The sequence below is a fragment of the Oppia nitens genome, unplaced genomic scaffold (genome assembly GCF_028296485.1).
Source record: "Oppia nitens isolate AA-2021 unplaced genomic scaffold, nextdenovo-longstitch-racon4-pilon3 scaffold11_pilon_pilon_pilon, whole genome shotgun sequence".
NCBI lineage: Eukaryota > Metazoa > Arthropoda > Arachnida > Sarcoptiformes > Oppiidae > Oppia > Oppia nitens.
Window position 1 is genome coordinate 1,340,001 of NW_026533190.1, and position 27,864 is coordinate 1,367,864.

Sequence of the window (27,864 nt, forward strand, 5' to 3'; positions counted from 1 at the left end):
TATTATTAATTATATTAACTATTAAACTATTCAGTAAAATATTTTTTTTATTTTTTTTATCTTTAAATTATAATATTAATTGATATTTATCTCTCTCTCTCTCTCTCTCTCTCTCTCTCTCTCTCTCTCTCTCTCTATCTCTTTCTCTCTCTCTCTCTTTCTCTTTGTATTTTCAAACCCATTGTGTAGTAATAACAACTAAAATCAATGGTCTAAGCCTTGGATCAACTAATGATGCCATTGTCAGCAACAACAACAACAATGACAACAATAATGAAGATGAAGAGCTAGTATTGCCTAATAAGTATAGACAAGTAGTGGACGGGTTGTCGGAAATTGTAAAACAAGACAATCAGAGACAACAACTAAAAGAACAGGAAAATGGCCGACAAAATGGAAAAAATGTTAAAAAAGATAAAAAGTTAAAATTTGTCTTTGGCAACAACAACAACAATGGCGGCAACAATGGCGGCAACAATGGCGGCAACTTAATTGGTAATGCCCTGAACAGTGGTATCAACGGATTTGCCGCCAGTCCGACCATTGGTCAGAATATAGGTTCCAATATAGGCGGCAGTTTTCTGGGACCGATTGGCCAGGCGGGCGGCGGACTGGCCGGTGCAGTGATCGGTACACTAGTATCGCCGGTTACTGGTATTATGTGCGGTATAACTGGACTATTGGGTGGCAATAATTGTGGAGTTAATAATAATAATAATAATAATTATGGATCTAATAATAATAATAATTATGGATCTAATAATAATAATAATTATGGATCTAATAATAATAATAATTATGGATCTAATAATAATAATAATTATGGATCTAATAATAATAATAATTATGGATCTAATAATAATAATAATTATGGATCTAATAATAATAATAATTATGGATCTAATAATAATAATAATAATTATGGATCTAATAATAATAATAATAATAATAATAATAAATTCAATAATAATAATAATTTCAATAATAATAATAATAATAGTGATGTCATAAATATCAGAGAAGGTGATCTAGGAACATTATTAAGAGATCTAAATCGTGGTCAAAATAAGGTATTACCATCAACTACAACAACAACAACAACTACTACTACTACTACTACTACAACACCTACTACTACTACTACTGATCTGATATTTAATGATGAAGATTTTGGTACTGGCAACAGAGATTATAGACAAAATGGAAAATAATATGAAAATCAATTATTAAAATTTATAATTTAAATTGAAAAATAATTAATAGAATAAATTATTTTTGTTTTTAAAAATATTTTTGTTTTTATTTTGTTTTAATTGTGCAAATTATTTGCTAATTGTTTAATAATAATGTCTACTTTAATCAATATCATTGGTTTAATGTTATTAATTTTATTTTATTTTTAAAAATTTAACATTTAAAATTATACAATATTAAATAGATATATTAAATGAAATAATTAAAAATTTTAGTTAAATAAACTTTAGTATTTTTTTAATATAGCAATTGCATAGTATAGGTCTAGACTATAAAAAATTATTTTATGATCCGCCATTATTTTTTTTTAATTTTTAATTAATTTATCAAATTTTACATTAATTTTTTTACATTAAAATAATCTATAATTTTTTTTTATAAAAAAACATTTGCTATTTCCTTCAAAAAATTAAAAACAAATTAATTATAAATGGTTTCTATAGAAACTTTACATGTATAGTTAATAAATAATTATTTTTTACTAAAAATTATTAAGATATATATATATATATTATAAAACTAAACTGTAGATTAATCAGTTTGGTTTTTTTTAATTTTAGTAAAAAAATTTATAAATTTTTTTAACTATTTATTTTTTTATAGTTAGTATTATAGGCTAACTATAATATTTGGGGAAAAAATGTTAAAAATAAATCTATTGTTTCTAACAGCTATAACATTGTTTGGTATATATATATATATATATTTATTTATTTATATAAATATTTATTAATTATTTATAATTATGATTATTGAAAAAAAATAAATATTTAATTTAATAATTTTTTTTCATTTAATTCATTAATACAGTTATTATCAACGAAATCAATGGTCAAAGAGCTGCAGTCAGTGATGAGGAGACGGTAGAGGAGGTAGTGTTGGCTAAAAAGTTTAAAATAATAGTCAAACTATTGTCGACAATCCTAAGCCAAGAACAACATACACAAGCAGTTCCACAACAACTACAACCAGGATCTGAAAATTGGCGACAAAGTAGTAATAGTAGACAAATAGGTGGTGGTGGTAGAGGAAGAAGTGGTGCGAAAAAAGATAAATTATTAAAATTTGGTAACATTTTCGGCAACAATGGTGGCGGCGGTGGCGGTAATATACTCAACGGTGTAATCCAAGGTGGTGTAAGTGGTGGAGTGGCTGCACCACAATTGGGTGCGAATATAGGTCAGGGAATTGGCAGTGCTTTAGGTCCGGCGGGTCAAGCAGTGGGCAATATATTGGGCACTGGAGTAGGAATTTTAGCATCGCCATTTACTGCTTTAGGTGGAGCTGCATTAGGCGGTTTTACTAATCTGCTTGGTGGTGGTGGTGGTGGTGGAAATGGTCTATTAGGTGTTGGTGGTGGTGGTGGTGGTGGTAATAACAATGGCGGTTATAACAATGGTGGTAATAACAATGGCGGTTATAACAATGGTGGTAATAATGGCGGCAACAATGGCGGTTATAACAATGGCGGTTATAACAATGGCGGTAACAATGGCGGTTATAACAATGGCGGTAACAATGGCGGTTATAACAATGGCGGTAGCAATGGCGGTAACAATGGCGGTTATAGCAATGGCGGTAGCAATGGCGGTAGCAATGGCGGTAGCAATGGCGGTAGCAATGGCGGTAGCAATGGCGGTAGCAATGGCGGTAGCAATGGCGGTAGCAATGGCGGTAGCAATGGCGGTAGCAATGGCGGTAACAATGGCGGTTATAACAATGGCGGTAGCAATGGCGGTAGCAATGGCGGTAGCAATGGCGGTAGCAATGGCGGTAGCAATGGCGGTAGCAATGGCGGTAGCAATGGCGGTAGCAATGGCGGTAATAACAATGTCGGTAATAATAATGGCGGTAATGGACCTAAAATAACACACCTTGATGAACTTAAAAGACTTGCTGGCGAACTAACTGGCAATAATAATTATAATAATTAATTAATAATTAAATAATAAAATTTTATATTAATTTTATAATTTTTTTTCTGGCAAATTATTTCTGATGAAATTGTTTTTTTTAATTTTATTTTCTTAAATTTCTAATTTTTTTTTTTTAAATAAAAAGTTCAATAATAAAAACAATTTATAAAACAAATAGATTGTTTATTAATATAATAGTTATATATATACAGTATATATAAATGTTATAATAGTATTTGGTATTATATGTTTAGTAAGGCGTGGTTCACATATTACGTTCACATTTGAGGAGATGGGGGTTAGTCAAAGTGAAGAGGGGGTAGACTCTAAGAACAATCACATTAATATAATAACTAATTTCTTGTAGTGGGGGGAGGGTAGCGGTTATGTAAAAAAGCATGTAACTTTTTTTAAATGACTACATTCGAACATAGGGAGGGAGGGAGGGAGGGAGGGGGTCTATATTTCTTTAAAAGTTTGAACGTACTAATTGAACAGCCTCTTAATTAAAATATAGATTTTATTTTTTTTATATAAATATCTAAATAATCATTTTATATTATATATGTTATAATCTTTTATAATTATTTAAATTACTTGAATTATTATAAATAAATACAATTATACTGTATATATTATGTTTAATTTATTATAATTTAGTTTAAATAAGTTGTTTCAAAACTATTGTCCAGTAGTATAGGTCTATATTTATAATATATATATATATTATGATGACGCGGAAGTTTGCCAATATTTTTCATTAATTAWTAATTAATCGAAAAAAAAATTATTAAATTTTTTTACATTAAAATTATTTATTACTTTTTAAAAAAAAACATTTGCTATTTCCTACAAAAAAAATAAAATTAATTAATTAATTATAATTAGTTTCTATGGAAACTTTACATGTATAGTTTACATTATATTATTTTACTTAAAATTATTAAGATATATATATATATATTATAAAACTAAACTGTAGATTGATCAGTTTGGTTTTTTTTATTTTAATAAAAAAAAATTCAAAAATTTTATAAGTTTGTCTTTAACTTTTTAGTTTAGTTTAGTTAGTATTATAGGCTAACTATTWWAATTGAGAGACAAAAATGTCAAAATTAAATCTAATTTTTCTAACAGCTATTACATTGATTGGTATATTATATATATATATATATATATATTTGATTATTATTTAATTATTATAATTAGTATTTATTATTATTATTATTATTGAAAAAATATATATAATTTTTTTTTCTATGTTTATTAACAGTTATTATAAACAAAATCAATGGTTTTACAGTTATAAGAGACACTAACAACAACAACAACAACAATGATGTGGAGGCAGAGGAGGTTGTATTGAATAACAAGTTTAGACTAATAGTCAAAGTATTGTCGGAAATCCAAAGACAACAACAACTACAACAACAATCAGGTGATGAAAATGGTGGACAAAGAAGAAGAAGAAGAAGAAGAGGAAGAAGTGGTGCGAAAAAAGATAAGTTATTAAAATTTGGTAACATTTTCGGCAACAATGGYGGCGGCGGTGGCGGTAATATACTCAACAATGTAATCGAAGGTGGTGTCAGGGGTGGAKTGGCTGCACCACAATTRGGTSRACAATTAGGTCAGGGACTTGGCAGTKTTTTAGGTCCGGCGGGTCAAGCACTGGGCGGTATAGGMGGTAATCTTGTAGGCATAGCACTCTCACCATTWACAGCTGGTTTTGGAGCTWTAGCTAACGCWGCTAATGGACTGTTTGGTGGTTTAGGTGGTGGTGGTGGTGGAAATGGTTATCAAAATAATCAACAACAACAATATCCAAATAATAATCAACAATATCCAAATAATAATCAACAATATCCAAATAATAATCAACAATATCCAARTAATAATCMACAAAATCCAAGTAATAATCCACAAAATCCAAGTAATAATCCACAAAATCCAAGTAATAATCCACAAAATCCAAGTAATAGTCCACCAAATAATGGAGGAGTAGGAGGACAAGGAACTGGTGGTAGTGGTAGTGGTGGTAATAGACTTGAAATAACAAACCTTCCAGAACTTGAACGACTTGCTAAAGATCTAATGAATAAAAATAATAATAACAATAATAATAATAATAATAATAATAATAATAATAATAATAATAATAATTAATAATAAAATGTTAATACATTATTATTATTTAAAGTTAATAAAAATACAATGTTTCTAAAMAAAAWTTCAAAATTTTCAATATATCAACTAATCAATTAATGTAATGCTAATTAATCTTTTTATTTTTATTTTAAACAAAACAAATTTTTTTTTATAAATTGTTTTTAATTAATTAATTAATAAATTTTTTTTCTCCCGTATTATTTCTGGTGAAATTGTTTTTTTTATTTATATTTATATTACATTTTTAAAATTAAAAGTTCAATAATAAAACAATTTATTATATAATCAATACATTGTTTATTAACATAATAGTTATATATTTATATAAATGTTATGATAGTATAATTGGTATTATATGTTTAGTTAATTAAAATATAGATTTAATTTTTTGTTTTATATATATTTAAACATTATATAAATATATGCTATAAGCTTTAATAATTATTTAAATTACTTGAATTAATTTATAAATTAAGTTTTATTTATTAAAAGTTAGTTTAAATAAGTATTTGATGGGTTTTTTCAAAACTATTGTCTAGTAGTATAAAAAAAATATTTTAAAAAATTTATAATGACGTGGAAGTCAGTCAACAGATTTCATGTTTTTTCTAAAAAAAATAATTATAATTTTTTTTWAAATTATATTTTTTATTTCTATAACAACTTTTGACGTCTATAACTATATACTGTATATATAAATATATTTATATTTATTTATTTATTTAAAGATATATTTATATTTCAGGGTTTTGATTTCAGGGGGTGGAGGGGTATAGAGAGTAGAGGGACTAAAATGGCAAAAATCTACATATGTTTGTAATATTTTTTTGATTTTTATTATTTATATTTTTTAATGAATATATTTGATGTTTTATAAATAATTTTAATTAATTATTTGTTTAATTTTATTTTGTTTTTATTTTTTAAATCTTTATTTTGTATACATAAGCTATTTATTAGGTAGGAGTACCCCTCCTAGCTATTTGGCTTTAAGCTTATGTGTGGGAATGGGGGTTAAGATTCGGGGGTAAAATCTAGATCTCAGTGAGTTATATGGCTTAACCCCTCCTAATACTCCCCTTACATAGCATCCCTAAAAATGTTATTTAATAGTTACATAAACTAATTAATATTTGATTTTTTATATGAATAAAAAAAAAAATTAATTTATTTTTAGATTACATTTATTTACTTTATTTTATCAATTACTTAGTTTTTGTTGTTTGTTTCAGTCATTTAATTATTTTTTAGTTAAATTATTTTAACTGTTTGTTTGTTATTCTAGTATTATATAAGCTAACAATTAAATTATAAAATAAAAAATAAATAAATAAATACAATAATTATGTTATACTTAAACATAATCTTTATAACTGTTATTACATTATTTGGTATATATATTATAATTATTTTATTTTTTTTATTATTATAATAATTATTATTATTTTCTACTAATTAAACAGTAATTACAACCAAAATCAATGGTAAAACACTTGTGACAGCAAATGATGACACTTTCAACAACAACAACAACAACAACGAGGATGAGGTAGTGTTGGCTAAAAAGCTTAAACTAATAGTCAATCTATTGTCGGCAATCCTAAGCCAACAACAACCACAACAACCACAACAACCACTACTACAACCACAACAACAACCAGAAGAAGAAAATGGCGGACAAAGTAGTAGTAGAAGAATAAGAAGAAGAAGAGGAAGAAGTGGTGATAAAAAAGATAAATTATTAAAAATGTTTGGCAACAATGGCGGCGGTGGCGGCGGTAATGTACTCAACGGTGTAATCAACGGCGGTATAAACGGTGCCATTGGTATCCAACGATTGGGCGAGACTATAGGTTCGGGATTTGGCAGTATTCTCGGTCAACCGGGTCAAGCACTGGGACGTGCAGCCGGTAGTCTGGGTGGCATTATAGCCGCACCGTTAGGTGGTCTTTTTGGAGCCATAACTGGCGGTGTGAATGGTCTGTTCGGTAATCTTGGTGGCAATGGTGGTGGTAATGGCTATCCCAATGGTAATGGTGGTGGTAATGGCAATGGTAATGGTGGTGGTAATGGCAATGGTAATGGTGGTGGTAATGGCAATGGTAATGGTGGTGGTAATGGCAATGGTAATGGTGGTGGTAATGGCAATGGTAATGGTGGTGGTAATGGCAATGGTAATGGTGGTGGTAATGGCTATCCCAATGGCAATGGTAATGGTGGTGGTGGGTAATGGCAATGGTAATGGTGGTGGTGGTAATGGCAATGGCAATGGTGGTGGTAATGGCAATGGCAATGGCAATGGTGGTGGTAATGGCAATGGCAATGGTGGTGGTAATGGCAATGGTGGTGGTAATGGCTATACCAATGGTGGTGGCAATGGTGGTGGTAATGGCTATACCAATGGCAATGGCAATGGTGGTGGTAATGGCAATCCCAGTACCAGTGCATTAAGCTATGGCCAACTATTAGATGTTGTTGCTAGTTTTAATAAAACATAAAACTAAAGTTAAAATTAATAATAATTAATTTTTTTAAAAAAAATTATACAATCATTATTATAATAAATATGATGCAGATCTACAAATAGCTAAACTAAACTAAACTAGCTAAGGTCAATTAAATAATTTTATAAATTTTTTATTTATAATATAATTATTTTTTGTTTAAAATACACAAAATTGTTTTTTTTTCTTAAATTAATAAATTTCTGTTATTTTTTTGTTGTTGAATATTATTTCAGATGAAATTGTTTTTTATTTGAAAATAAATTCATAAAAACTTATATTATATTTTTAAAATAATAAAACAATTTATTAATCAATAAATTGTTTAATTAATATATTATTGTTTATATATATATGGTATATGTGTTATATGTTTAGTTAATTTAAATCTAGATTTTATTGATTTTTGTTTTATATATTAAAAAAAATATTTTTATTTATTATAATCTTTTATTAATTATATAAATATATTTACAAATAAATAAAAATTAATATTAACTTATATTTATTAATATTTAGTCTAATAATTAGTATATTTTTTTGCAGTCAATTTTTAAGCTATTGTTTAGTACAGTATAATAGTATAGGTCTATAAAATAAAATATATTTTTTAATTTTTTTATAATGACGTGGAAGTTTGCTAATAGTATTTATTTATTATTTTTTATGTCTAATTTAAACTTATTTTTAAAAATTAATTTTTATTTTCATTTCTATAGTGACATTTGACGTCTAAATTATTTTTGTTTTATTAGATATATATATATATCCGGTTTGCTTAAAGTGTTTTCGTATCTTATGGTGGGGTGGGGTATAGGGAGGGGTAGAAAAGTAAAAAAAGTCTTGAAAACTTATAAAATATTTTATTTATTAATGTTTTAATATTTTTTAAAAATATTTTAATGCATATATTTAACTTTAAAATTAATATTAATTAATTAACTAGTTTTTTGTGTATAATATTTATTTTGTATATTTATTTGTTGGGGTGGGGCCTCCTAACTATTTGGTTTTAAGCTAGTAGAGGATAGGACCCCCCCCCCAAAAAAAATATTGATATCAGTGTGTAGTATAGATTACCCCCCCCCCCTAGCCAACCCCTTTAGCAACACTTAAACTTTTTATATAATAATTATTAAAACTAAACAATATTTGATTTTTTTTAAATATTATTTATTTTACTTGATTTTATCAATTATTAATTTTGTTGTTTCCATAACAACATTTGATGTCATTAACTAAATTTTTAATTAATATAATATTATAAACTAAACAGTATTTGATATTTTATTGAAAAAAAAATTAATAATAATTTTTAGTTTACTTTAAGTATTTGTTTCAATAATTTAATTATTATTATTTTAGTATTACTAAAAAAATAAGTCTAAAAAAATCAAACAACAATTATGTTTAGATTAAACATAATATTTCTAATTGTTTTTACATTGTTTGGTATATTATTATTATTATTATTATTATAATTATTATTATTTTTTTAGAAACTATTATTATTATTAAATTATTCAAACTATTATTTTTTTAAAATAAATTAATAGTTATTTTTAATATAAATTTTTTTTCTCAATACAACAGTAATTACAAACAATATCAATGGTTTAGATGTTCAGAAAAATGATGCCATTGTCAGCAACAACAACAACAACAACAACAACAACAACAACAACGATGACGAGGATAGCGTTGATTTGAATAGAAAATACAAACTACTGGTCAAAGTTTTTTCGCAAATACTTAAAAAACAAAATGGCGGACAACGTTTAGATAGAAAACTAAAATCTAGTGGTACTACTACTACTACTACTAGTAATAATAATAATAATGTAGCATACGTTACTGGTAACAACAATAATGATAATAATAATAATAAAGTGATAACTATGACAAAAGGAGAACTAAATAGATTATTAGGAATACATGATAATAATCAAAATGGCGGTAAAACTGGTAATGGTGGTAGTGGTGGTAAAAATAATGATGATTCAAAATTTACTATTACCGTGGCCGATTTAGAAAGATTACTACAGTCACAATCTAATAGAAAACAAAATGGCAGTATCTATTATATAGAAGAAGATGATAAAGTGTATAGAACCACACAAATAATAGAAACACCTGTAGATAAAGTACCTGTAGTTGGAGGTGCCATTTATCTTACTAATGGTGGTGCTGCTATAGGTAGTGTTGGTGGTGGTGCTGGTGGTTGGGGTGCTTATCCAGTCAGTAATGCTAATGTTCATATTAATGGTGGTGCTAATATAGGTAGTGGTGGTGGTGGTGCTACTATTAGGGCTGGTGATGGTGGTGGTTGGAATCCTAGTAATACAGTTGTTGGTGGCTTGGGTGCTTATCCAGTCAATAATGGTGGTCCTAATATAGGTAGTGGCGGTGGTGGTGGTTGGGGTGCTTATCTAGTCAATAATGGTGGTGCTAGTATAGTTAGTGGTGGTGGTGGTGGTGCTGCTGCTGTTAGGGCTGGTGATGATGGAAAAGTAGATGGTGGTGCTGTTGATAATAATCGTGGTGAAGGTATTGGTGATAAAAAGTTTAATCAACTAGTAGATTATGTTGAACGAAATAATAAGGCCAATAATAATAATAATAATAATCAAGGAAACGTTTATAGTTCTAGTTATATAATAAATAGCGGCTCTGGTAGTAGCAGTAAAAGTAATAGTAATTTGATAACTATTACAAAAGGACAACTAAAAAAATTACTAGGTGGCCAAGATAATCAAAATGGCGGTCAAAGTAGTGGTGGTCAAGATAATGATGATGATAAAAAAGAAATAACTATTACCAAGGATCAATTACATAGATTAATACAGTCGCAAGTTTCTAGTAAACAAAATGGTGGTAGCGATAATAAAGTGGTAAATCTATTACCATTACCTTTAGATGAAACCATTACCGGTGTTGTTGGTGTTGGTGGTGTTGGTGGTGTTGGTGGTCTTACTGGTGTTGGTGGTGGTTATGGTGTTCATGGTCTAAATGATAATGGTAATGTTGGTGCTAATGGTGCTCAATTAGGTGATGGTAATCGTGGTGGTAGTAGTGATAAGGTTCATATTATTAATGTTAGCGGTGAAGGTAATGGTCGTGTAAAAGTACACCAACTAGGAAATATAGCTAAACAAATTGATAGTCAAAATGGCGGTCAAAAAGATAATGGTAATGTTCGTGCTAATGATGGTGATATAGGTGCTACTGCTGCTGCTAATGATGATGATGATGGTAAAAATAGTGGTGGTAGTGGTAGTGGTGATGATAGTTATGAAATTATTAATGCTACCGGTGGACGTAATGGTATTCTAAATATGGACCAACTACAAAATCTATATGGTCAAATTCAAAAGCAAAATGGCGGACAAAATGGCAGACAAAATGGCGGACAAAATGGTGGACAATCATATACAGTTGGCGATAATTTAGTATATGTTAAAAAACTTCAATAATAATCAATAATAATCTATTGATATATAAATATATATAAATGTTTATAAATGTTATTAATGAAATAAATAAAATCTATTTAAAAAATATATTTATCTTTTTTATTTTAAATTTTATAATGACGTCCGACCAATAGTTTTTATGTTTTATCTAAAAAAATAAATATKTTTTTTTTTAATTATTTATTTTTTAAATTTCTCTAATAACATTTGAAGTCTATAACTATTATATATATATTTAATGRTATATTTATATCAAGTTTACTAAATTGTTTCAATCTCAGAGGCGTGAAAGGGGTATACAGAGGTGGGTTAATATGGCAACAAAAAATATTGATCTCAATATGTTGTATAACTTTGCCCCCCTTACCCACCCCCTATAAAAATGCAAAAATATTTATATAGTAACAACATTAAAAAGTATTTTATTTTTCATTTAATATTTTTTATTTGATTTGATTTTATTAATTACTAATTTTGTTGTTTGTTTTAATCAATTAATTTTTCAAAGAAAAAAAATTATTATTTGTATATAAGGTTAATAATAATTAATATTTAAATTAAATGTTAAACAATAAAATAATTATAACAACGCTGTATTTATATATAATTTTGTTTTTTTTATTTTAATTAAATAGATTTAAAAAATTAAATTAATTTTCAAAACAATTTTTAATTGTTATCTATTATTAATGAAAAACATTTTAATTTCCAAAAAAATAATAAAAATAAATTAGCTTTACATTTATTGATTACATAAACTAACTAAATATTTAACATTTAAAAAATAATTAATTAATTTAAGTTAAATAAATTCATTAATAGATAGCAATATCTGAAACATTAATTAACTAAAAAAAATAAAAATACTGTAAAACCTGGTATAAATTACTTAATAATTTTTTATTTAAACTAATTAATTATAAATAATAAATTTTTGGATATCTCACATTTGGCATTAACACACATATATAATAACATTTAGAAATATATACTATATATATTTTATATATATATATATATAATTTTAATATAATAAATTATTGATTTTATTAAACAAAAAATTCGTTATTAAATCTTATTTTTTATTGTTTTTTAGTTTAGATTAATGTTATAAAAATCAATTTTTATTTATATATATCTAATAATAATAATTAAATAAGTATTAAAAAAAAGAGATGATCTACAAAAATTACTTTACTTAAAACAAAATGGTCGACAAAATTGTCGACAAAATGGCTGACAAAATGGCTGACAAAATGGCTGACGAAATGGTTGACAAAATTGTTAACAAAATGGTTGACAAAATGGTCGTCAAAATGGTGGTCAAAATGGTTGATAAAATGGTTGTCGAAACGATTGATAAAAAGGTCGACAAAATTATGGACAAATTGGTTAATAAAATGGACAAATATATTCAGATAGCTATCATATAATATATATAATATAATATAAAATACAGTGTATGGGCTATTGATAACTTGGAAAAAACAAAATTATAAAAATTGAATGAAATAATAATTTTATTGTTATATAAATTATAGAAATATATATATATATATATAAATGTTATTTATTATTATTATTAGTTAATTATATTGTTATCTTGTAAGTGATAAGACACAAACATATATAGTATAATAAATATATATATTATATAATATTATATAAATATTAAATAAATAAATATATTATAATATAATAAATATACAGTGGCTCATCATGAATCGAACCCGGGGCATCGTATTACTATATATATATATATATATAGTAATACGATGCCCCGGGTTCGATTCATGATTAGCCATAGTTGTTTATTGTTAACTAATTATTATTTATTATTAAGATTTAAGTAAAATAATGAAAAATTTTATAGATTTAAGTTTTTAGTCTACTAATAGTTGTAGTAATAGTATAGGACTAATAAAAAACAAATAATTTTTATGATTACGTGGAAGTCCGTCAAATAGTTTCTATAGTTGTATAGTATATAAAAATCTATTAAAAAATTTAATTGAAATTAATTAATTTTATATTTCTATAACAACTAATTGACGTTAATAATTATTTTTTAATTAATATCATAAATTATACAATATTAGATATATATATTTTTTTTAAAAAATATTTAGTTTTTATTTCATTCATTTAATTATTAGTATTTTTTTGTATTATAAGTTATAAACTAATAAATAAATATAAAGGAAAAAAATAACAACAATTATGTTAAGATTAAACATAATCCTAATAATTGTTTTTACATTGTTTGGTATATTATTAATAATTTTTAATATGAATTATTAATTTTTAATAAAAAAAATATTTGTCTCTCTATCTCTCTCTCTCTCTCTCTCTCTCTCTCTCTCTCTCTCTCATAAACAGTAATTACAAACAATATCAATGGCATACACTTGAATAGGAATACAAAAGAGCTGATTGTCACAAAAATCATCAACAAAAACAATGATGACTTACTGGATGGCATAGAATTGAATAGTAAATACAGACTACTGGTCAAAGTTTTTTCGCAAATCCTAAAAGAAGAAATACGACGTCAACTACCACAACAACAACAACAAAATGGCGAACATAGAATAATTAGAATTATTGATAGAAAACTAAAATCTAGTGGTAATGGCAACAACTATAACAATAATAATAATAATAATAATAATAATCAAAATGGCGGCGGTAATGGTGGTAGCAATAATAATAATAATAATAATAATAATAATAATAATAATAATAATAATAATAATAATAATAATAATAATAATAATAATGATCRGATAACTATTACRAAAGCCRGTCTACAAARATTACTTCAAGATTACAWTAAAAATCAAAATCAAAATGGTGGAACTGGTGGTRGWACTGGTGGTAGTGGTAATGGTAATAGTGGAAATGGTAATGGTGGAAATGGTAATGGTGGAAATGGTAATGGTGGAAATGGTAATGGTGGAAATGGTAATGGTGGAAATGGTAATGGTGGTAATGGTAATGGTGGTAATAATGGTAATGGTGGTAATAATGGTAATGGTGGTAATAATGGTAATGGTGGTAATAATGGTAATGGTGATAATATACTAASTATTAGAAAAGAACATTTACAGAAAATWCTACTAGATCTTCAAAAACAAAATGGYGGTAATGGTAATAATGATAATAATGGTGTACTAAGTCTTACCCCGGAACAATTAAGACAACTACTATTAGACTATGAAGCTAAACTTAAAAAAGAAGCTGCTGGTGGTGCTGGAGGTAAAACTGATACTGGTAATAATCCTAGTACTAGTAATAATCCGGATAATGGTAGTAGTAGTAGTAGTAGTAGTAGTAGTAGTAGTAGTAGTAGTAGTAGTAGTAGTAGTAGTAGTAATGTTAAAGTTGTTGGTAATGGTCTTAGTTTTGATAAATTTAGCAAAGAACTAATCTTAAGATATGGTCCATTATATACTGATCAAGAACATCGACTATTCTATGATAAATATCGCGAATACAAYTATGATCTAGGTAGACTTTTAGATTTTATGTTAAAATATAAAAACAATGCAAACAACAATTACATCACCACWACCACTACCACAACCACAACTGCCATCATTATCGTCGTCAWCRCAATCTRWTTATRGACCAGTTAGATTAATTGAACAGATTGTCGATGTTGACAATGAAAATACTGGAGGAAATGCTAGAAGATGGAGAAGCCAAGTTGAAGAATAATGGATCCATCGAAAATTATTAATRATGAWATATTTATATTTATATATATATATATATATGATGWAAATTTAATAATTTATATGATGTAGATTTAATAATATATATATATTTAATAAAAAATTATTAATTATTYAACTATTTAGTCTATTTATTTATTTTTCAAAAAATTTAATTRTGTATATGGTCATACTGATTAATATATATATATATATGTTGWTATATATATATGTTAATAGTATAAAAATATGTAAAATTTGAGCTAAAACATTTATTTTTWAAAAAATCAAATATGATTTTTTTGTACATTTTTATTTAAATGGTATGTCATATGTCAATTTTTTTTTAATTTTTTTTATTTACATTAAATCTAAATATTTATGAATTTAAATAAATTTTATTTATTAATATAATCTATTTTTTAATATATGATAAATTATAAAACTTTTCAGTTTTCTTTTTTATTATTATTTTTATTAATTATATATATTTATAAGTGTTATACAGTGGACAATGTTTTTAAAACATATATATATATATATAATAGTACAATGCCTYTCGGGTTCGATACCTAATGAGCCACTGTTTTTTTTTGTTTATTAATTATATATTATGTAATAACAGTAAAAAAATTATCTATATATAGATAATTTACAATTTTAGTCTAATAGTTGTAGTAATAGTATAGGTCTATAAAAAAATATTATGATTACGTGGAACTCAGCCAATACTTTYAATATATTATTTTTAGAAAAAAAAATAAAAATAATTTAATTAATTTAAAAATTATGTTTCTATAACAACATTTGACGTCTATATATGTATTTTTAAATATTATTAGATATTTTTATAAAAAAAAATTTATTCACTTATATTATTATTTTGTTTTATTATTATTCTAAGCTAACAATAATAATAATAATAATATATTTTTGTTTAAAACAAAAATTCAAACAACAATTATGTTTAGATTAAACATTATATTTATGACTGTTTTTACATTGATTGGTATATTATTCATATTATTTTTAGACACAATTATTATTATAATTATTATTCAAAYTATAATTTTAAAAAAAATATTTAATTGATTTTCTCTTTTTTCTTAATTACAAACAGTAATTACAAACAATATCAATGGTTTAGATATTCAGACAAATGATGCCATTGTCAGCAAMAACAACAACAACRACAACAACAACAACAACGACAACAACAACAACAACAACAACAACAACAACAACAACAACAACAACAACGACAACAACGATGAAGACTTGGATGGATTAGAGTTGAATAGCAAATACAAACTACTGGTCAAAGTTTTTTTTGGCAAATCCTAAAAATAGAAGATAAACCTACTGAACAAAATGGCGTACAAATAATAGATAGAAAACTAAAATCTAGTAGTAATGGTAGTCAATAATCAGTCAGAATACAAGAAGTTTTTATTAATTAATTTTTTTTTTAAAAAAAAGATAATCTATTTATTTTTATAATAAAAATCAATTAGTATTTAATATGTGACGGTTCGGGTCTAAGGTTTACCGTCAGAATGCCCGTAAAGTAAAAAAACGAAACAATATGCAATGCGGGGTATGTTTGATAGGGACATGTGACGTAATTTATGAACGGATTGCTATTAGAAGACTATTTAAGGGTTACATATATTTGTATAGCTTATCTATTACGCCACAGTATATATGAATGGCCCTTTCGGGGCTCTGGTCATTGGTAACTGCGCTTATATATCGGTATTTAGTATCGGAAGCCTACTATCAGAGCTCGGGATGACTTATCTGTGGTAACAGAATAATAGCCAAACCCTAATTCACATTAGGCTTTCACTCACTATTCAAATAAATGAGACTTGAAGCCCCTCCTAGACTAGCTATTGCTAGCCTAAGCTCACTTTTATTGATAATTACAAATTACAGTATTTAACATAATAATTAATTAAACATATTTATAATAATAATAATAATAATAATAAAAATAATAATAATAATAATAATAATAATAATAATAATAATAATAATAATAATAATAATAATAATACTAGAAATTATGAAGTTATAGTTAATGATAGAATTGGTTTTGGTAATGATATACATTTTATGATCTGGATATTGATCCGACTATTAGATTTGATGAATTTAAAAAACTAYTAACTAGAAATATTAATTATACATTTTCTGATAATCAATTTCATCAAATTCATAAACAATTGAAACATAAAAATGGTTTTATACAGTTATATAAGGAAATTCCCGATGAATCAGAATCAACAGTTGATGAAGTTTTATATGATAGATATGGAAATRTTMGAGGACGTTTAAGTGAATTGAAAAAGTCAAAATTAAATTAAAATCTATATATATATATATATATATAATATTATATATACAGTATATATATGTGTCAATATTRTATGGTTAAAAATATGAATAAAATTTGAACTAATTTTGATTTCTTTTTTTCTATTAATAGAATTAATGTACTATTAAAATACTATGTAGTTTTTTTTGTTGTAAATTTAAATTTATGTGTGACTGTTCGGTTTAAGGTTTACCGTCATAAAATAGCCCGTAATAAAATAACTAACTAAAAATATTATGTTTAATCTAAACATAATTGTTGTTTGAATTATTTTTTTATTATACAAAAACAAAATTATTATTATAATTGTTAGCTTATATTAGTAATAATAATAATAAAACAAACTAATAAAATAAGTGAATGTTTTATTTTTTTAAAATATCTAATACTGTTTAGTATATGATATTATATTATTTTAAAAATATTTATATAAACGTCAAATGTTGTTATAGAAACATAATTTATTTTTTAAATTTCAATTAAATTATTTATAGTATTTTAACTAATAAATTTATAAGTATTGGTTGAGTTGACACTTAATCATAATTTTTTTTTTAATTATTTTAAATGATTTTCTAGTAATTTTTGTAGTAATCAGAATACAAGAAGTTTTTATTAATTAATTTTTTTTTTAAAAAAAAGATAATCTATTTATTTTTATAATAAAAATCAATTAGTATTTAATATGTGACGGTTCGGGTCTAAGGTTTACCGTCAGAATGCCCGTAAAGTAAAAAAACGAAACAATATGCAATGCGGGGTATGTTTGATAGGGACATGTGACGTAATTTATGAACGGATTGCTATTAGAAGACTATTTAAGGGTTACATATATTTGTATAGCTTATCTATTACGCCACAGTATATATGAATGGCCCTTTCGGGGCTCTGGTCATTGGTAACTGCGCTTATATATCGSTATTTAGTATCGGAAGCCTACTATCRGAGCTCGGGATGACTTATCTGTGKTAACAGAATAATAGCYAAACCCTAMTTCACMTTAGGCTTTCAMTCACTATTCAAATAAATGAGACTTGAAGCCCYTCCTAGACTAGCTATTGCTAGCCTAAGCTCACTTTTATTGATAATTACAAATTACAGTATTTAAAATAATAATTAATTAAACATATTTATAATAATAATAATAATAATAAATTATAATCTTAATTAAACAATTAAACAATATATTAATAAATAGKATATTAATATARAATTGATAATAATATTAAATATAGATAATTATAATCAAATTWCTTAATTTGATTAAACTGTATTTTAAGAATATAATAGAGAAATACATAGAGATACAGTATATTATTTTTATAATGTTAAAGTTAACTTTATATTTTATAATGTTAAAGTTAACTTTATATTTTAATTAATGTCTTTGGAAGCGCTTAAGTGATGTATAGACCATCACATATGTAAAATTTAAAATTCAACATAAATATTTGTGATGGCCTAAACATCACTTAAGCGCTTCCAGTGTCATCAAAGCAATACAAARTTACTTTGTATGTTATAAAGAATATCTACTGTACATATTTATATTTCTCTGTGTATTTTCTCTATTATAAGTTAAAATATATTTTAATTAAACATTGTTATATATAATTATATTTCATATTATTACTAATTTTGTATTTACTTATTATTTCTTATTATTATGTTTATTTGTTTAAATTGATTTATGCTTTATTATTAATTATGTAAATTAATTAAATTAATTATTATTATGTAAAATACTGTAATTTGCAATACATGTAATCTATTGACTATCTCACTATAATTATTAATAAAAGTAAGTTCAGGGCTAGCAATAGCTAGTCTAGGATGGACTTCAAAGTATAAACAGTTGTATCACTTATTTGAATAGTAAGTGCAAGCCTTAGGTGAAACATAGTTTGGCTATAATTCCATATAAACCCGGATAAGTCATTCCGAGTTCCGATTCAAGGACTTCCGATACTAAATACCGATATATAAGCGCAGTTACTAATGATCAGAGCCCCGAATGGGCCATTCATATATACTGTGACGTGATTAATAAGCTTTCCAAATATACCGGAACTCATAAATATTGTTCAAATAGCATCCCATTTATAAATTACCTCTCAGTTCCCTATGAAATATACCTCGCATTGCTTATTGCTTCGTAAGTCTACTTTATGGGCATTCTGACGGTAAACCATAGACCCGAACCGTCACATATTAAATACTAATTGATTTTTGTTATAAAAATAAATAGATTATCTTTTTTTTWAAAAAAAAATTAATTAATAAAAACTTCTTGTATACTGATTACTACAAAAATTACTAGAAAATCATTTAAAATAATTAAAAAAAAAAATTATGATTAAGTGTCAACTCAACCAATACTTATAAATTTATTAGTTAAAATACTATAAATAATTTAATTGAAATTTAAAAAATAAATTATGTTTCTATAACAACATTTGACGTTTATATAAATATTTTTAAAATAATATAATATCATATACTAAACAGTATTAGATATTTTTAAAAAATAAAATATTCACTTATTTTATTAGTTTGTTTTATTATTATTATTACTAATATAAGCTAACAATTATAATAATAATTTTGTTTTTGTATAATAAAAAAATAATTCAAACAACAATTATGTTTAGATTAAACATAATATTTATAACTGTTTTTACATTATTTGGTATATTATTAAAATTATTTATATATTTTATAGACACAATTATTATTATTAATTATTATTAATTATTATTAATTATAAATAATAATAATAATAATAATTTTTTTAATATAAAAAATATTTATTTTATTATCTCTTTCTTAACAATACAACAGTAATTACTAGACTGACCACTCATTTTTATTAATATCCTGTATAACCATAAGATTTTTATATATTTAACCTGTATATTCCTGTATATATTTTATTCAAACCTGTATTTTAACCTGTATAAATAATTATAGATATTAAATAAAATTAAATATGTTTTATTAATTTTTCCAATGTTTTACAGATTTCAGTATATCATTATTATCTTTTATATAATCATAAAATTCTTGACAATTTAATGAAAAATTTGTTTTAATACAAATCTCTGATTTAATTAATTGTAAATTCATATGAGATCTCTCATCTCTTAATACTTTTCTCATTAAACTGAATGTTCGCTCAACAAAATCATTACTAATTGGTATACACAATATTGATTCAATAATTTTAAGTAAATTAGGTAAATTAATATTTGAAAATATGTTACAATAAATTTTAATATTATTTAATGACTTGATGTTATAATCAAGTTTATTTAAATAAACATTAAATAAATTAATTTCATCAAAAATATCATCAAAATTAATCTCAATATTCATTATTTTTGCTATATTAACAATATTATCATAATTTAAATTTTGATCCAAATTTAATTTTGAAAATAAAAGATACGGTGATTCATTAAAATCAAAATGATTACACAAATATTGAATTGCACGTGTGTAAACAACTTTACAATTATTAATAAATTCATTTTTATCATTAATATTTAATTTTGTTATATTATCTCTAACAAAAATACTAAAAAATTTATTATCTAATCTATTTTGTAATTGTGTTTTCAATTTACTCATAATATCGAATAGATTTGTAGCATTGGTATCGCTTTTTTCTAATAACTTAATATTATCAAAAAATAATTTCATTAAATGAGATGAAAAATGTAAATACAGCTCATTAATGGTTATTGTATTAGAGTTGTCTGACCACACAAAATCCCAAATAATTTGATGACAATCATCCGTACCCAAGGCTATGAAGTAGGCTTTAAGTGGTTGGATGTGATCTATAAGTCTAGTAACTGCTGGATATAATGTTAGCATCTTGTCGTTACATGTTTTTTAAGTTTCTCAAATTCAATATCACAAAAATCATAACAACTTTTTAGGCTTTCCAATCGTTTAGCTGATACCGAAAAATGTGAGTAAATTTTCAAAACTAAATTTTCGACATCAAAATTTAATTTATTTATCGCAAATTTTATTGTATTATTTAAAACATGACAGTTACAATTTGCTTTTATTATGTAATTGTTTCGGTCAATAAAGTTTTTATAAACTGATTGGTGTTTACCATAATTTACTGAAGCATTATCAGCAGTAAATGCTTTCATTTGATTTAATTGTAATTTATTTTTTGACATACATTCGGTTATTCTATTGTATATAGCATTTGAAGTTTCATTACTATCTTCATAGAAATCGAGTATAAAATTTTGTATACCATTTTCAATGCAAAAATATTGAATAACAATAGGAAAATATTTAATATTTCCTTTATTTGATGCATCACTTACCACACAAAATGGTTTATTTATAACAACATTTAAATGCTTATCAATTGATAGTTGACATAAAATGTTAGCCGCTATGCCCTCCATTTTTGTCCGACCACATTGAAGTTGTTTAACAATATTAGAGTCATTTATTACAGTTTTTATTAGTTTAACATCGCAATCACTTGAACGATAACTTAAATTGTGTGATATTGAATGATAGGTAAAACATAGATCACAAATTGCTAATGATTTTTCATCCGTAGAAACTTTGGTTACAAATTTATTTAATGATTGACACATATTTACCGATTGGGCACTAGTTTTATGTCGATTTGATGTCAAGTGTGTCTTAATTGCAGATATACCTTCATATTTGATAGTAAATGAGTTTTTACAATAACCACAAAATGCGGTTAAATCATCACTTTTTTGTAACCAGTTTTTGTATTCACTAATTTTCAACCAATTTTCTTGAAATGAATTTAAACCTCTTTTAGATTTTGATGCCATAATTTGATGATAATTAATAACAAATCACACACTTGTAAATAAAGTTTGTTTCATAAAACGTGTTTTTACTAAAAATGTATTTTATGAATATTAAAAAATATTTATTACCTAAATATTACTTATTCTCTAGTATTTGTCAACAAATTTTAATATTGAACTTTATTTTATTTGAACATACAGTATATCACAAGTAATATTGTATAGCATTACAGTTTTATAGTTTATCAAACCTGTATACTACATTATACAGGTTAACCCCTTTCCTGTCGCCTGTATGTAACCCTTGTTTCCTGTATGATACAGGTGGCACCTGTATGGGTGGTCAGTCTAGTAATTACAGACAATATCAATGGTTTAGACATTCAGATGGTATTAATTGCATACAATTTTTAGCGCATTTTTTCATTGAAATGATTTTTATTAGCGTAATTTTTTTTAATTGTATTAATTATATATAGTTTTGAAATTTATAATTATTTAGTTGGTTATCAAAGCTAAGGTCTATGATAAACAACATATAAACTATAATAGTACGATAATCTGTGTTCGATACCTGATGAGCCTGATTGTTGTTTATTGTTATTTAATTTTTTTATTAATATATTAACTATAAGTTTCTAAATATTTATATAACTAGTAATCTAGTAGTAGTAGTAGTAGTAATAGTATAGGTCTATAAAAAAAATCAAAAATCAAATTTTATTTTCTATGATTACGTGGAAGTCAGCCAATAGTTTAGAAAACAAAATAATAATTTAATTAATAACTTATTTATTATTTTTAATGTTTCTATAACAACATTTGACGTCTATATTAGTGTTTTATATGAAAAAAAAACATTTTTAATTAATATAATACTATATACTAAACAGTATTAGATATTTTTATAAAAAAAATAATTTAGTTGATTTTAGTTTATGGATACAGTTATATGATAATAATAATTATTATTTAGTTTTATTAGTATTATAGGCTAACAATTATAATAATAAAAAAAAGTGTAAAAATAAAAAACAAAAACAACAATTATGTTAAGATTAAACATAATATTTCTAACTGTTTTTACATTGTTTGGTATATTATTAATAATTTTTTTAGATACTATTATTATTATTAGATTATTCAAAACTATTATTTTTTAAATATATTATTATTTATTTTAAATATTAAAAATAATTAATTTGTTTTTTTCTCTCCTCCATTACAACAGTAATTACAAACAATATCAATGGTTTAGACATTCAGACAAATAAAGAAATTGTTAGAAACAACAACAACAACAACAACAACGACAACAATAACGATGAAGACTTGGATGGATTAGAGTTGAATAACAAATACAAACTACTGGTCAAAGTTTTTTCGGAAATCCTTAAAAAACAATCTGAACAAAATGGCGGACAAAGAGTTGCAAGAAATGATAAAAAATTAAAATCTAATTTTAATAATAATAATAACAACTACAACAACAATAACAACAACAACAACAACAACAACAACAATAACAACAACAATAACAACAATAACAACTTCAACAACAATAAAAACAACTACAATAACAACAACAATAATAATAATAATAATAATAATGATCTGATAACTATTACAAAAGGCAATCTACGAAGTGTACTAAAAAAAGAAGCTAATAATCAAAATGGCGGTCAAACTGGTGGTAGTAATGCTGATGATAATGATCTGATAACTATTAGGAAAATCGATCTAAAAACATTACTTGATAAACCAGATTTAATACATATAAATAAAAAAGATTTAGAAGATCTTCTTAAAAGACTAATAAAGAATAGAAATCAAGGTAGTAATATAAATGATGGTGGAATTGGTGGTAATGGAATTAATATACTTGATAATATAAATGTTGGTGGTAAAGGTGGTAGTCAAAATGGTGGTAGTCAAAATGGTGGTAGTCAAAATGGTGGTAGTCAAAATGGTGGAATTGGTGGTAATGGAATTAATATACTTGATAATATAAATGTTGGTGGTAAAGGTGGTAGTCAAAATGGTGGAAGTCAAAATGGTGGTAGTCAAAATGGTTATGGTCAAAATGGTGGTAGTCAAAATGGTGGTGGTCAAAATGGTGGTAGTCAAAATGGTGGAAGTCAAAATGGTGGAAGTCAAAATGGTGGTAGTAGAGTTGTTATCATTGGTAATGCTGGTGTTAATGTTCAAAATAGAAATTATGTTAATTATACTATCAATATTAATGATGTTAATGGTCATATCAAGTCTATCAATTTTATAATTTATGGTTATATTGATTATGATGCGTTTAAATTACAAGTAATTAATAAAACTAATTATGAATTATCTGATGATATATTAAAGCTACTTTATGAACGATTGAAAACCAAAACCGAAAACTTCCAGATATTTACTAAATTACAACAGCAAACAGTTTATATACCAAGGAATTAAAAGATTAAAATTGAATAATCAATATGTTTTAAATGAATAAAATATTTGAAAAATATTGTTTTTTGCTTTATATAATTATTGTAAGTGTGTGTATGTGTGTGTATGTGTGAGTATGTGTGAGTATGTGTGTGTATGTGTGAGTATGTGTGAGTATGTGTGTGTATGTGTGAGTATGTGTGTGTGTGTGTATGTGTGTGTATGTGTGTGTATGTGTGTGTATGTGTGTGTATGTGTGTGTATGTGTGTGTATGTGTGTGTATGTGTGTGTATGTGTGTGTATGTGTGTGTATGTGTGTGTATGTGTGTGTATGTGTGTGTGTGTGTGTGTGTGTGTGTGTGTGTGTATGTGTGTGTATGTGTGTGTATGTGTGTGTATGTGTGTGTGTGTGTGTATGTGTGTGTGTGTGTGTATGTGTGTGTGTGTGTGTGTGTGTGTGTGTATGTGTGTGTATGTGTGTGTATGTGTGTGTATGTGTGTGTGTGTGTGTGTGTGTGTGTGTGTATGTGTGTGTATGTGTGTGTATGTGTGTGTATGTGTGTGTATGTGTGTGTATGTGTGTGTATGTGTGTGTATGTGTGTGTATGTGTGTGTATGTGTGTGTATTTGTGTGTATGTGTATGTGTATGTATGTATGTGTATGTGTGTATTTGTGTGTGTGTTTAAAAAAAATAGTTTCTCATTTATTATCTACTATTTTCTAACTAACTAAGCAATTATTTATTATTTATTTTTTAAAAACAATTTATTTAAGTTAACAAATTTCATTAATAGATAGCAATACATGAGACATTAATTAATTAAAATACTTAAAACATTTTATAAATTACTTTTAATTTACTTTATATCATAAATTAAATTAAAATATACCGTATTTGGCAATATTATAACATTAGAGAATAAAATTAATATAAAATATTTGTTAGACTAAATTTTGTTATTAAATTATTGTTAAACTTTATATTTTAATTAAATTTTACTCTTTATATATATATATTATAAGAAATTATAATTATTTTTTTAGATATTTATTGTTTTTAAATATATTAGATTTTTTACATAATATAATACTTATTAATAAAAGCATACCTTACATATGCATATTAAAAAAAATAAGTTGTTATTAAAAAAATATACTAAAAATATTTAGTTAAAATTATAAACATTTTATTTAAAAAATTTTTGAAATGTTGAACTTTATTTTATCTTTTGTAAGTTAAAATTAAAGTTAATTATTAAATTAATAATTTTTTTTAAATCATAATAGTTTAATATTTATTTAATAGATTTATTATTACTAATATAATATTTATTATACAATAACAAAATAGTTTAATTAATAAGTATTTTATTTTAATAAAATAAAATTTTAAGACAATAAAAAACATCTGTAATTAAAAGTGATATTGAATTTTATATGACGTTAATATACTTTTTTTTTAATTAAAAATTTGTTTTTCAAAAATCTCTATTTATTACTATTTTATTAATTATAAATAAAATTTTATTTTATTTTTATAATTTAGTATAATATAGTTTATTACTGAAAACTATTGTCTGATCAACAAAAAAAAAATAACTAATAATTTAATCTAAAATACAAATATAAATTTATATATAATTGTTATTTTTCTAAATTATTTATGACTAGAATTTAATATGAAATATAATATTAAACAATAAAAAAAAAATTTAACTTAAGTTTTAATAAATTTAAAAAAACATTTGCTTACATCCGTCCAATGAAATTGATATCAATTTAGTTTTTACTAAAATTTTTAGTTGACGTCTATTTGCTAATAAAAAACATATTTATATTAATTATAATTTTAATTTAATACACAAAAAATATCATATAATTAACTTTTTTTTAAAAAAACTAACTATACATTAGTTAGATTTTAGTTTCAGCTAAATCAAGTTATCTATATTTATAATTATTATTATTTATAATTTTAAAATTATTAAATATTTAATAATTTCTATAGAATTATGACTAAACTAAACATTATATGTCTAACAACTATACTAACATTGTTTGGTAATTATTATTATAGATAATTTAATTTATTTATATTATTATTAAAGTATTATATTAAAGTATTAATTTTATTTTTTTTGAAACTAAAAACAAATAATTATTTTAATATTTTTTTAATAAAAATTTTTTTTAACCAAAACACTACAAAAGTAATAACAACAACAATCAATGCGGACGCCAATGACAATCAGGAGGAGCTAGAGTTGGCCAAAAAATTTAAACAAGTAATCAAATTGTTGGCTCATGTACTAAACGATGATCAACAACAACAACAACAACCACAACAACAACCTCAAGCTGGAAGTGGTCGAGGAGTTGTCCAAAAAGATAAAAAACTAAAAAATGTTTTTGCCGGTGCGGCTGGGGGAGGTATGATTGGCGCACGTATTGGCCAACAAGTGGGAAATGATTTCGGCAGAAGTGTTGGCAACTTTCTAGGACCGGAAGTAGGAAATTTGATCAGCGGAGTTACTGGCGCTATTACCACTACGGGTGGCGCTCTTATAGGCAGTGGTATTGGTGGCCTAGGCGGTGCAGCTAATATGGGTGCTAACTTGCTTGGTGGTTTTGGTGGTTTTGGCGGTTTAGGTGGTGGTGGTGGTGGTGGMAATGGAAACAATGGTAACAACAATTGGAATGGTAATGGTCAAAATAACAATGGAAATAATTGGAATAATAATGGCGGCAATAACAATGGTCAAAATAACAATGGTCAAAATAACAATGGCCAGAATAACAATGGCAACAATTGGAATGGTAATGGCCAGAATAACAATGGTCAAAATAATAATGGCAATAATTGGAATAATAATGGCCCTAATAACAATGGCCCCAACAACAACAATGGCCAGAATAACAATGGCGGCAATTCAAATTTCAATGGCTAAAAACTAAATTTTCATATATATTTTTATAATTTAAAAAGATAACATAAATAAATATAAGTTAATTTTTTTATAATGAATTTTAACAAAATTTAATAAATAAAAAAACATCTTAATTTGAAATTAAAAAAAACAAATTCATTGTTATTTATTTTCTAGAAAAATACAAATAAATTCCGATTTTTTAGTGTTTTATAACAAAAAAAATAGGTTAAATCTATTAGTATATTCAAAATAGTAATTAATTAAATT

General features: G+C 24.6%; 5 protein-coding genes and 1 pseudogene across 6 annotated transcripts; all 6 read left to right on the top strand.

Moving 5' to 3' along the window:
- Positions 1-1,770: 1,770 nt before the first annotated feature.
- On the top strand, positions 1,771-3,216 carry LOC128951970 (uncharacterized). Its single transcript, XM_054297286.1, has 2 exons — positions 1,771-1,940; positions 2,065-3,216. The coding sequence occupies exons 1-2, from the start codon at positions 1,895-1,897 to the stop codon at positions 3,186-3,188; spliced, it is 1,170 nt and encodes a 389-aa protein (XP_054153261.1). The 5' UTR covers positions 1,771-1,894; the 3' UTR covers positions 3,189-3,216.
- A 938-nt stretch (positions 3,217-4,154) lies between these two features.
- LOC128953418 (circumsporozoite protein-like) lies at positions 4,155-7,911 on the top strand (annotated as a pseudogene).
- Positions 7,912-9,140: 1,229 nt separating this feature from the next.
- Positions 9,141-11,355, top strand: LOC128951930 (uncharacterized PE-PGRS family protein PE_PGRS20-like). The gene is made up of 2 exons (XM_054297241.1): positions 9,141-9,295; positions 9,437-11,355. Exons 1-2 carry the CDS (start codon positions 9,250-9,252, stop codon positions 11,314-11,316), a joined length of 1,926 nt encoding a protein of 641 aa, XP_054153216.1. The 5' UTR covers positions 9,141-9,249; the 3' UTR covers positions 11,317-11,355.
- Positions 11,356-14,132: 2,777 nt separating this feature from the next.
- LOC128953429 (N66 matrix protein-like) lies at positions 14,133-14,954 on the top strand (the record flags this gene model as incomplete). Its single annotated transcript, XM_054298916.1, has 1 exon — positions 14,133-14,954. A coding segment is annotated over one exon (822 nt), but the record flags the coding sequence as incomplete, so codon positions are not given.
- An 8,193-nt stretch (positions 14,955-23,147) lies between these two features.
- Positions 23,148-24,689, top strand: LOC128953440 (putative uncharacterized protein DDB_G0286901). Its single transcript, XM_054298926.1, has 2 exons — positions 23,148-23,330; positions 23,467-24,689. The coding sequence occupies exons 1-2, from the start codon at positions 23,285-23,287 to the stop codon at positions 24,687-24,689; spliced, it is 1,269 nt and encodes a 422-aa protein (XP_054154901.1). The 5' UTR covers positions 23,148-23,284.
- Positions 24,690-26,564: 1,875 nt separating this feature from the next.
- Positions 26,565-27,673, top strand: LOC128951989 (N66 matrix protein-like). Of its 2 annotated transcripts, XM_054297319.1 has the most exons (3): positions 26,565-26,728; positions 26,879-27,429; positions 27,460-27,673. In XM_054297319.1, exons 1-3 carry the CDS (start codon positions 26,680-26,682, stop codon positions 27,613-27,615), a joined length of 756 nt encoding a protein of 251 aa, XP_054153294.1. In that variant the 5' UTR covers positions 26,565-26,679; the 3' UTR covers positions 27,616-27,673. The 2 variants fall into 2 exon arrangements, with proteins under 2 accessions (XP_054153294.1, XP_054153285.1); XM_054297310.1 differs by having other exon boundaries at positions 26,879-27,672.
- The last annotated feature ends 191 nt before the right edge of the window (positions 27,674-27,864 follow it).

Excerpts from the sequence above, each read along its gene's own strand:
- LOC128951970 (XM_054297286.1), top strand. The coding sequence starts at position 1,895 with ATGTTAAAAATAAATCTATTGTTTCTAACAGCTATAACATTGTTTG. Across the intron at positions 1,941-2,064 it reads AACAGCTATAACATTGTTTG|TTATTATCAACGAAATCAAT; the intron begins GTATATATATAT and ends TCATTAATACAG.
- LOC128951930 (XM_054297241.1), top strand. The coding sequence starts at position 9,250 with ATGTTTAGATTAAACATAATATTTCTAATTGTTTTTACATTGTTTG. Across the intron at positions 9,296-9,436 it reads AATTGTTTTTACATTGTTTG|TAATTACAAACAATATCAAT; the intron begins GTATATTATTAT and ends TCAATACAACAG.
- LOC128953440 (XM_054298926.1), top strand. The coding sequence starts at position 23,285 with ATGTTAAGATTAAACATAATATTTCTAACTGTTTTTACATTGTTTG. Across the intron at positions 23,331-23,466 it reads AACTGTTTTTACATTGTTTG|TAATTACAAACAATATCAAT; the intron begins GTATATTATTAA and ends CCATTACAACAG.